We start from the raw sequence: 12500 nt of genomic DNA, 5'->3' as shown, positions 1-12500 counted from the left end.
ATGCCATCCCTCTAACTTGTTATTTGTCCATTTTGTGTTCTTTCCCGGACGTTCCACAATTCGATGGGAAATAAGGGTATTCTTCTACCTCTTCTCTGTCGTCTACCAATGTATGTGTCTTCGAAATAGTCATATAATATTTGCATTTCTTCATTCAATTGTAGACATTCGAGGTCTTCATCTAGCTCTTCTAATGCATCTGTCACTTCATCTGGATTTAGAAACGCCAACGCAGCCAGCATCTTGCAATAAAGACGGCAGTTGGCATCAGATATATAGCTATTTGATAATCCGGTGATTTGTATTTTTCTCCATATTGGACCGAGCTATAATGTCGCATACTCAATTTTATTAGAAATTGTCAGAATGTTCATTCAATAACTCAAGCTTTATTCTTCCCAAGGTATATCGTAAGTCACCCATATTTCTGAACGAACATTTTCCATCCAGGTGACTGAAATCCTCGATAAAGATACTATTTTGAGAGGGAGGCTGACATTTCGAGAAAGTCAAAAGGATCCATTCTTCACGCTACGAAGAAAAAAGAACAAGAAAACGACAGGGGTGTCAACTGCTATTGCTTTTTCCATCTTACAGCCTAATCATCATAAAGACCAAAGTCCTCAGACAACTTGTTTTGAAAAGAACGCGGTTCATTTAGAGGATAGCAAGAGGAGCATATAATATATTCCTTTCCATGGGTTGGGGGGCCAGGCTGTGGCTGGTTGGAGGTTGGCGCTCTGGTTCCAAGTTACCTTTCCCTCCCAGACTGAGTTCGGTTTCCTCCCCACCTTTTCATTCCGATCGGCACGGTGTCCTCATTCCATCATGTTCTCCCGTCACTTTGCATGTTTTCCTTGACTCCCGTACAAATTACCGAGGCTTCTAAGACTCTTGCTGGTCAACAACGCGACGGTGTCTTACGTGTAAACATAAGTAACTTTGAGGACTTTCTTTTGGAGGTACTTAATAAAATTTCTATTTTTTGCTCCCAAATCTGTTACAATTAAAATATCGCGAGTGCGTTTGTTGCAATTACCGTATATTATTTCCTTAATCGGATAGTTCAGTTGTTTATTGTTATATGGATGTTTTGGTCTTTAAGGAAGACTTTTCACAGAACACTTGTCCAATTGGTAAATTTGTAACTTCTTCTGCTACTAATGTCCTCCTAACTTTATATAAACTGGCATTTTGGAGGCGACGTATAGTTATTTTCGTGATATTTTGAATTCAGAATTTTCCATATTTTACTGAAAACCCCACGTTTATACTTTTACGTACAATTTTCCTTAGGTGTGGATGTGTGCTGTTACGTGCCCTCTCTATCGTATACTGCCTATTTGTATATGGCATAAACAAGCACCTACTTTCCAGTGTTCATGCAAAAGTATTAACAAGACTTAAAGTTGAAAGCCAGATAATGTACAAATTACGCGCATTTATTCTTTAAAATGATTTGTAACATTGTTTTCAATCACCTGCTGAGCTTTCTGTGTTTGTTGTACTGGTTTTAACCGGACTTTGGATATTTGTGTTCTCCATTTCGTTCAGCTTTTATGCCTACTTTATTAGATATTTTCGGTGTTTTAGTATTGTAACTCGAAAATGTGTTGAAATAACACATAAGCGCTTAGTACTCGCTTCTTTTCCTGTGGCCTTAGCTGAATCTATATATATATATATATATATGTATATATATATATATATATATATATAGTATATATATATATATATATATATATATATATATATATATATATATATATAGATATATATATATATATATATATATATATATATATATATATATATATATATATATATATATATATATATATATATATATATATATATATATATATATATATATATATATATATATCTATATATATATATATATATATATATATATATATATATATATATATATCTATATCTATATATATATATATAGTATATCTTATATATATATATATATATATATATATATATATATATATATATATAAAGGTTGTTTTTTGCCACGAAGGAAAAAATGAAAAAGCGAGATAGCCGCGTACTTTCGGTCCCTGTTCGGACCCTTTACTTAAGGGTCCGAACAGGACCGAAAGTACTCGGCTATCTCGCTTTTTCATTTATTCCTTCGTGGCAAAAAACCTTTATATATATATATATATATATATATATATATATATATATATATATATATATATATATATATATATATATATATATATATATATAATGTGTTTGTTTGTCTGTGTGTATGTGCACACACGTTTGCGTGTGTATACATTTGTACATGTATAACTGAATCACGGAATGCTGGAACGTGATAAATGCATAAGTAAAAGTATAAGCCACGAAAGAAAGTGAAACACTGGAGTAGCTCCAAGATCTTTCGACTCAACGTCCTTTACTTGAGTCGAAAGATATTGCAGCTACTCCAGTGTTCCACTTTCCGTCGTGGCTTATACCTTTATTTATTTATACACATATAAATATGTAATTGTAATAACAAATAACCCTCTTATCTTCTCTATTTCTTCACACTTTCTAGATACGATTCTCACTACAATACCCTACGAGCCAAAAGAAGAAATTCCGAAGTGCGGGTCAGGATTCCTTCCAGCGTCCGGTCTATGAGAACGTGGTCATGATAAACTCCTGGCTAAGTAGAAGGATAAAAGTCTGCTGCCAGTCATATATACTTACATATGCCTTTCTTATTCAGATTCAGTTATTAATACTGCAATAGACCCATACTTACCATCGCAGCCAAGTGCTTTACCGTTTATTGCATAGATTTTGTTGCAAAGCTTGCTTCATGTATATTCGCGAAATTGTGCTGTAACGACTATTATGTTAACCAACGTGAGTTGAAATGCGAATAAATGTTTACGTTCGTCACAGGCCAATAATTCTTCTGGTAAGTAGTCATTCATATCCTGTAAATATATAACATTAATACCATTTTATATCCGATTTTGTCCACCAACCGGTTTTACATAGATATAATCTGATGAAACTGAGTCTCTCCAGTCAAAATAAAATGAAAAGTGAGTTGTTCTTTGTGCCACATTCGGCATCCAACCACATTTACCTGCGGGGAATGAGGACATCATGCATGTCGCATTTTGTGACCACCACCCCCCCCCCCCCCCCCCCCCCCCCCCCCCCCCCCCCCCCCCCCCCCCCCCCCCCCCCCCCCCCCGGCGTGACAAAACGAAAGAATGGTTGAAGAATGGATGCTTCAAGGGCAAGTCCTTTCCTCCTCCTGGTCCCGGTGTTCTACTTTGGAGGCCCAGCCTTACCCGAGCGGAACAGCTTGGCTAACTAGAATTCATTTGCATTCAGCTTCACTTTCCATGAGTAAAGCCTTTGCTATTCCTCTCTGGTGCCACTTGTATGAATTATGCGAGTGTAATGCTCATCGATAGTAAAGCAATGAGGCTGTTACAATCATACTCGAAAAAAAATCTCCATTCGAACGCTAAACGTTGTCTTTGAAACTTGGCAGTTGTAGCCGACGTCGACAGATATTTCGCTACTCCGGGTCCTTATCTCTGAAGCTCCTGCTGTTTTGACGAGAACGTCCGCTGAAGAAGATAGCCGTCTTGAATGACAATTGGAACCTTATTAAGAGAATTTATCTCGGTTTTCTACGAAGCTCTGAAACGAATAGCCCCTTCCAAATCAAGTTCTCTCAGTCATGGGCAATTTATGTTATACATTCTTATCTATATTTGGATATTGCTGGCAGTCTTGATCCTATTAACCAAATAAAAACGAAAAGTTAATTCAAGAACTTTCGTCATAGTTCACAAAAATATGGTGATTATCCTCGGACATTTCGCGAACTCGCTCGTTATAAATAATACATTCATGAAAGCGTGGAACGTCAAGAGCACGGAAAGACTAGAAACTTTAATGCGAGTTCCTTCGGTAAGGGCTCTCATCCCATCACCTCCTTACACCATTCGTCCTCGAGAGGAGATCACAAGTCGCTTAAGGAAAACGCCGCCTGAGCACTTTACAGCTTCATGCGTAGTCACTGGGTACTCACCCCCCTTCCTCCGTTTCCTGCCTGCTACCCATCACCCTTCTCCCTCTTGAAGCCCTTTATGATTGGCCATAGTGAAGATCTAGGTACTGATAGCTAACGGACGCTTTGGTCGCTGTTGAACGACGAATTGCTGAAGAGGCGCGACTTGTGCTTGCTAAGTCGAGTTGCAATGAATTCTCTCTCTCTCTCTCAATCTCGAAATCAGTTGCTTGAGACTTGGATCACTCCCTAGTCAGGTGAACCTGCTTTTGGTTTGCCGCGATCTCTCTTCAGTCTGCACGAAAACCGCTGCCAGTTTTATATCAATTCGGTTTTATCATAAATGTAGTTTAAAAAACAGCGGCATCGTTCGTTATATGATTGGACAGAGACAATGCGACTTGATACCCTTAGTTGTTACCGATTAATATGATCGTTATACTCATTCCCTTGTACATTTTCTAATTATCAACCACTTCAAATGCGCTTCTTGACGATGAATTCAGTATCATAGACTAAATGTTTTCTTGTTGTATGAATGCTTGAATCTGATTAGTGGCTTTTGTCATTGAAAAATGAAATATTAATATATATGAAGAGCACTGAGATCGGGTTCTATTACGTTAATTATGTATTATGATTTTGTCCACGTTGACGCATCTACATTTATAAGCTAATGCACGAGAGAGGAATGTTATTTAAATACATTGTAGAAAGACCCAAGGGTTGACGAAGGCGGAGTTCCGAAAAGCAGAATTCGACCAACAAACTTGTTGATAGGAAAACGATTATTTCTTTACGCTACATTGTACTTCTGCTCTAATCATAGCTAATTTCGGATGGCAGTATTGAAAGTATTCCTGAACAATGCCAAGACTTAAGATTCCATAAGAAGATATGAGTGCGGCTTGTGATTCCAAAATATTGATGATGTGAATTTCGCCCGTCTCCTTCCCATGCGTAGGCGTATTGGAATATTCCTTCGTGTTCGCCTGGGATGACGAAGAAACATGAATGAATATAAAAAAATAAAGCCACAAAAGAAAAATGTACAAACAGGACTCATGTAGGTCTATGGTAGTCCATATCATCGTAGTTTTGTGGCTTTCCGAGATTTTAACGTAGTATGCAAAAGCTTTTACATTTGGTAATAACATAGATGCTTCGCCTTCTCATATGAACATAATGGCATTTTGATAAATAGAAATTAACAGAAGGCAAAATCAATACATCAAACAGAAGTATAAGAAAATGATCTTGATAAATGAATAACTTTTTGGAACACGGTTAATCGATCGAAGCATAAGTAGAGCCACGGTCTAAAATAGTTTAATAACGGGGACATGGATAGTACCTCATCAAGAGTTCATGAAGTTGAGAGTAATACGAATTTCAGAAGCCGAAGATTTCTGCAAGTAGAGGAAGGCCAGCTTCCTTAGAACACATCCTTACGTGTGTTTTCCCACTTATCCTTATTTCCAATTTTGTTATTTTTGTCTTGTTATTTTTAATTTTTTCAACTTTTTTTAATTTTTAATTATTTACCTTTAATTTTATTGTTTTATTTACGTTTTATCATTCCATTTGTATCATTATCATTTTAATATTTTTATTTCTATTACTTTTATTTTTATTTGTTGTTTGTTTTTATTTTTATTATTTCATCCTTTTAATTTTTATATATTTTTTCTATTTCTTTTATTTTTATTAATTTCATACATATTTTTCATTTTAATTTTATTATATTATTTTTTTATTTTATGTTTAATATTATCATTTTATTGTTTTTACTATTGTTTATATTTTTTTATTTTAATTTTTATTATTTTGTTTTTATTCTTATTATTACTTTGTTTTATTTTTATCAATATTTTGTTTTATTTCTATTATTTTTTTTAATATTCTTTATTTTTATTTGTGACATTTCAACTTTTATTCTTATTAGCTTATTATGTCTGCAGCGTTGCTTATTTCTTATGAAAGATTTCCTTGAACATGAGTTAAAAACATCTTGAATAACCAAGTATCAAAAATTTTCTTGCTGCCACCAATGACGCTTTCTGTAATCTTGTCTTTAATCTCTTACAGAGTAAACAGCAAAACACATTTCCAAAGAAGGAATCAGGACATTTGGCTCACTGACAAGTCAGAGGGGCAGGGGGAAAAAGAAAGGGAAACAGCGGGGGGGGGGGGGGGGGGGGTGGGGGGGGGGGGGGGTGGGGGGTCCGTCAAGGGTTCAGGCACCTCACCTCCCCCAACCTACAAAAGTACCTAGGCAGGAGTAGGATCGTTCAACTGGCCACCTCATTGGCATTCGCTATATAAAGTGGCCTGGCAAAGTGTTCTGGTATCATTCCCACTCGGAAGCAACCAACACGATGTTTGTAAGTTTAACAGAACTTATCTCCACTGAAAGAGCTTTGTAGTCACAGTTGAATCTGTTTGTCTTGGCTGTTGAAACTGCAGACGAATTCACCGAAGAAATTAAAATAGAATATACGTTTGTATGAATCATTCAAAATAATCATAGCATTCTTCTCTTACGGCCGCAGGTAATTATTGTTGCTTTCGCCACTGTCGCCCTTGCTGACGACATTCCATCTCCATCATATGGAGCCCCTGCTCCCTCCAACAGAGCGGCCATTGAAGCATCTCTGCCATTGGTAGCTACGTTGAGGGACGAACGAACCCAGGATGAGTTCGGAAGCTTCAGTGTTGACTTCGAGGCCGACAATGGGATCCTTTTCTCTCAATCTGGTTCTCCAAGTGGTCCAGAAGACTCCGTAGTCAAATCCGGAGCTTATTCGTGAGTTTTTCTGACGGTTTCATCGCCCGTACCCCAGACACTAATATGATTTGCTTAGATATAATGATTATTATCTATTTCTATTTCCCGCCTCTTTCTTTAGCTGGTAATGCATTTTTCTTTCTTTTTCTTGACTTTTCAGTTTATTTCTTTATTTATTTATATATTTATTTGAGGTTTTAGTCTTCCTTTTTCACGAAGATAGATATGTGACGCTATAGTTTACGGTGGAAAAGAAAAGCTGAAATTCCTTTTAGCACAACAATATCGGCCTCCACTGGGCCCTATCGAGAGATGTTTGTTAATAAACATCTCTCGGTAAGGACCAGTGGAGGCCGAAACTGTCGAGCTAAAAGGAATTTCAGCTTTTCTTTTCCCCTCTGCACTATAACCTCTTATATATTTATTTATTTATTATTTTTCCACAAGTGAAGAATTCCGCTGACGATAACTAATGCTGAAACCCTGGTTTTTCCCTCCCAATAGCTACACCGCCCCTGACGGCAACTTTCGTCGAAGTGAAATACGTCGCTGACGAGAATGGTTACCAACCGGAATCCGACCTCCTGCCAGTGGCTCCTGAATTCCCCCACCCAATCCCCCAGTTCGTCCTCGACCAGATCGCCTTAGCCGCTGAAGAAGACGCCGCCGCTGCTGAACGCGAAGCTGCATCTCTCCGCAGTAACTCCTACACAGCCCCCTCCTTACCTGAAGCTGGATACGCACCACCTCAGTAGAGATTTACCTGAAGATGATTGACCTGACATGACCCACCACCAATCCAGTTCTTAAAGAAGTGATTAGGATTCTACTTCTGTAACTCAGAAGTGATTTTTAATCACACAATCATTTTATTACTTCTTTACTGTAAGTTTTATTATTAGCATTAATGTAAGTAATATTTTATGAGTAAATATGATAATTTATTGCAATAAATTGCTGTATATTTTATTTGGTACCAAATTAATCCTCCATTGTCAACTATGAATCCAGAATCCAGAGTCCAGAAATAAGAAAGCAAGAAAAATGTGTTAGTGATGCAATAGGCACTTCCGTTTAAAAAAATCAATTATATAATCGCTGATCACATAAAACTAATCAGCCAATGTTTGTGGCACTTGTGATGTGCCGTTTTTCTTTGCTTAGCTCTATTTCAGGGACTTTGTGTGTGTATGTGTGTGTGTGTGTGTGTGTGTGTGTTTGCGCGTGTAAATAGATATGAATTCCCCACTTTCAATTTTTTACGGGTAGTTGTGTGATTTCGTTTATGGATAAGTGGGCATTCTTACAAACTTGTTCATTTTGAGGGTATAGCTTTGAATATGTGCACGGAACACTTAATGCTGTCACAGCTTGTAATTTCTTCTCCAAGTAATAACTCATACACTTATATACCACCATAATATTTTGGTTCCCGACTCATTCACTTTATGCTTTTCCGATCTACTTCGATGACTCCTTCATCTTCACTGAAAACCCTTATGAACTATAAACTCACGGAGGAATGCTCCAGAGGGATAAATAACTCAATATGAGGGAATAGGAAACGAAACCGATACACCAGAATTCAGGAGACGTAGCAGAAAGCATGAATGAATTTGCTCTTTGCAGGAACATTTGGAGACCAGAAGGCTATCCAACTGGTTCAGGCGCACATTTCCGATTTTGGTTAAAACCAAAATAGAATTCCTAGCTCAATGACTATTGATAAAATCTGACACAAGAAAACGGCTCTGTTTGCAGAAGTAGCGTCCTTAGTGTTGCTGCTAGACCAGGCAAAGAAGAGTTTTTGCAACAAACAAAAGGAACTCACTTGACGTCTAGTTCACATGTCAATATGAAGGGTTGCCAAAATAAATTTGACTCAGAGACCAGTACTCCAAACAACGAACAAGAAAGTAGTTAAAACGCTGAGAAATAATATCTCCCTCACTAAACATTGGAAGATATCCCCTCAAATTATCAACTATCTGTAAAAACAGGGGCACTAATACTATTTATATACTTCTTATAAGTCAATTTCTCATCGATAGTCACACCTGAAAGCTTAAAAGAGTCTCTGGTGTTCAAAACCGTGCCTGTTATACTTGAATCAGAATGAAAAGACAAATTTGTTTTGGGTCAACTACCATACTTTGAGTTTTGAAAGGTTAAACTTTGCTCCCAAGACCTCTCCAGTCATGAATACTTGCAATGTCTCTATTGTAAGAATCAGCTTGAATAAAGATGAAAGATGCCGTTTGCTTTGGGGGCTTGACGTCATGCTGATGAGCCATCTATGTTGACGCTTCATTGGAATTAATCCGTGATTCTGCAGCTTAAATATGAACGGCAGAAACACTGGTGAAGACACCTTCATTATACAGGAGCGATTATAATCAATTGCTGTGTTCATTACAACTCATAAACATTAAAATGAATAGCCATCAGTAACACGAGCAGTGTCAATTGTGGGCGTCTCTCTCTCTCTCTCTCTCTCTCTCTCTCTCTCTCTCTCTCTCTTTGTAGGAACCATATTTGGTAAACGATATCGTGGATAACCGACAGGTCTAAGGAAAGGTCTTTGCGCGATGAACTGTTATTTCTATAACAATTGACAAATGACCATAAGTAAGATATGGCAATCATGTACTTGAGTATCTAACGCCTAACTAACATCACGGAAATTTGAGGTAACATTTCTGCAGGTTGTCTTGTCCGTAAGATTGTTAAATAGTAGAATACTGGTATCTTAACTTCCTAATTTTCGTTTACTTTCCTAATGTATATGAAAATAAGCAATCAAATGTTTACCTGTTAAATGGAAAAGTGTAATGGACCCTCCAAACTATTTTCATCAATTTCATTGCATACCGCTACTCGCCAACAAGCAAAATTCCAACGAATGAGTTCATTCGATCTATTGACGGAATTCCGCTTTGCAAAAACTGTGGTGCAACAAGTACACGAAGCCGCCAATTAGTAGAGAGACGATGGTAACGATCTGTTTGGAAAGGCACCAAGAAGCTTTCACCTATGGTAATATATGTAAACTGAAACTAACAGATAACATCAGTATGGTTACTACATCATTTGCAAACAAATGTGTTAGTTCAAGAACTTGTTGTTTTGGAATAATGAAACCTAAGTACCGGGTGAATGACTTCATCTGCTTACAGTATGCATCGAGATACAGTTAAGGCCTGCTATGGTTATTCACGCAAGTTGCATTTATATTTCATCAAGGTTCTTCCATGGCAAATATTATATGATGACAAGAGTGCTGGTTATTGAAGAAATAAATAGTAAAAAAAAATTTATGATAAAAAAAAAGACTACAAGTTGTTACATAAGTCCATCGTTTCAGTTTTATATATATATATATATATATATATATATATATATATATATATATTATATATAATATATATATATATCATGTATATATATATATATAGTATTATATATATGATATATTATTATATATATATATATATATCTTAATATTATATATATATAGAGATATATATGTATGTTATGTATGTATGTAGTATAGATATATATATATTTATTATATATATATACATATATATATGTATATATGTATATATATATATATATATATATATATATATATATATATATATATATATATATATATATATAAAAGTTTGTATGATTAAGATATGTTAATCACAGCTGCAGATCAGTCTCAAACTATATATTGCTAACATCAGCTGAGCACTTTACCAGTGAATTAATGCACAAACGTATATATATATATATATAATATATATTAATATCTATATGTATATATAGTATATATCATACATATATAATATATATACATACATACATATATATTATATTGTATATAAATGTATTATATATATATAATATATTATATATATTCTATATATTATATAATATATTATATACATATGTTATTATACTCTATATATATACATATATATAAAGTATATATATATATCTATATATATATATTATATATAGATATAGTATATATATCTATATGATATACTATATATAATATATACTATAAATGGTTGCGGTTGTGTCTAGCTGTGGATTTATTGGAAATTATGTTTTATACCATTTGTAAGATAATGGAGACGTACATTAAAACAAATAACATACAATGCAGGTGTGTACCGACGACCAATTGGTTCTTTGTTAATAGTCTACTCCAGAAAGCCTGTTAAGGCTTAATTAACGATGCTACAGTGCCTACAAATGTTCCGGCATAGAAAATCAAAAGCATTTAAACTGTTAGTTTCAAACGCAGGTGGTCTTAGCTGGTAAACGAGAATACTGGACTCAATTCTTCGCTTCACTTTCTCCATTGGAAACAAAACAGTATCTGTAGAAATGAGAAAAATGAGGACATGGACGTGTTGTGATTGGAAAGGCACTCGGAGTAAGAGTTAGAGAGGGCAGGCGAGGGTGGAAAGCTTCAAGGGTATGTCCTGCTCTCTCTCTCTCTCTCTCTCTCTCTCTCTCTCTCTCTCTCATCGCAATTTAATCTTTTCCTCCCAGGAGTGAACTCGGGCTCCTTTGCTCTCCGCCATCAAAGTAGTAGGGTCTTTTGGATGAGTAAATGTCCCTTTCACTTGAAATCCAAGTTACTGACCATGCTCGATGCGTATTTATATCAAAGCGTAAGATATTGTAAATAGTGTTTTGTTGTTTCATTACTCGTTGAGTGTTAAAGTAAGTGAAGAATTATAAAATGTTTAACTTTACATAACCTCGGACAAAAGTGTACTATTTGTAGTTGCATTTTTCTATTTACAATGTATTAGGCATGAAATTTCTAGATTCTAGTAGCTGTTCATTATGCCATGTCTCAAATAGTATAACAGGTGTTGAGTACACCCTGTGGTAGGGGTGTAAGAATACTACCACCGTAGGTCCTGGTGTCGTAAAAGGCGACTAAAAGGACAGCTGCCGCCTTGCAGTCTTACTTTTTTAGTAAAAGGCGAAGCCCACTACCAATAACTGTGGAACTGCTGCCTTGCAGTTTACCGTTTAGTAAAATGTTAGGCCCACCGCCAATAACTGTGGAAACTGCTGCCTTGCAGTCTTACCGTTGTGTAAAAGGTTAGGCCCACCGCCAATAATTGTGGAAACTGCTGCCTTGCAGTCTTACCGTTGTGTAAAAGGTTAGGCCCACCGCCCAATAACTGTGAAACTGCTAGCCTTTGTAATTCTAGTCTTACTTTTAGTAAAAGGTTAGCCCTTAGGCCCACCGCCAATAATGTTGGAAACTGCTGCCTTGCAGTCTTACCATTTAGGCCAGGCCCACCACCAATAACTGTGAAACTACTGCCTTGCAGTCTTACCGTTTAGTAAAAGGTTAGGCCCACCGCCAATAACTGTGGAAAACTGCTGCCTTGTAGTCTTACTTTTTAGTAAAAGGTTAGGCCCACTGCCAATAACTGTGGAACTGCTGCCTTGTAGTCTTACTTTTAGTAAAAGGTTAGGCCCACTGCCATAACTGTGGAAACTGCTGCCTTGCAGTCTTAACCGTTTAGTAAAAGGTTAGGCCCACCGCCAATAACTTGTGGAAAACTGCTGCCTTGCAGTCCTTACCATTTAGTAAAAAGGTTAGGCCCACCGCCAATAACTTGTGGAAACTGCTGCCTT

The 12500-nt window shown here is 36.2% G+C and overlaps 1 protein-coding gene across 1 annotated transcript; it reads left to right on the top strand.

Moving 5' to 3' along the window:
• Positions 1-6346: 6346 nt before the first annotated feature.
• LOC135206429 (endocuticle structural glycoprotein SgAbd-1-like) lies at positions 6347-7803 on the top strand. Its single transcript, XM_064237808.1, has 3 exons — positions 6347-6432; positions 6601-6854; positions 7341-7803. Exons 1-3 carry the CDS (start codon positions 6427-6429, stop codon positions 7387-7389), a joined length of 309 nt encoding a protein of 102 aa, XP_064093878.1. The 5' UTR covers positions 6347-6426; the 3' UTR covers positions 7390-7803.
• Positions 7804-12500: the final 4697 nt, after the last annotated feature.

This window comes from Macrobrachium nipponense, chromosome 31 (assembly GCF_015104395.2).
Source record: "Macrobrachium nipponense isolate FS-2020 chromosome 31, ASM1510439v2, whole genome shotgun sequence".
NCBI lineage: Eukaryota > Metazoa > Arthropoda > Malacostraca > Decapoda > Palaemonidae > Macrobrachium > Macrobrachium nipponense.
The sequence above is the reverse complement of the archived record's forward strand: the minus strand, read 5'-3'. Positions and strand labels throughout refer to the sequence as shown.

What these genes read in the sequence shown, in the direction of transcription:
- LOC135206429 (XM_064237808.1), top strand. An exon ending in GTCAAATCCGGAGCTTATTC is followed by an intron (nt 6,855 to 7,340) that starts GTGAGTTTTTCT and finishes CCCTCCCAATAG; the next exon opens with CTACACCGCCCCTGACGGCA.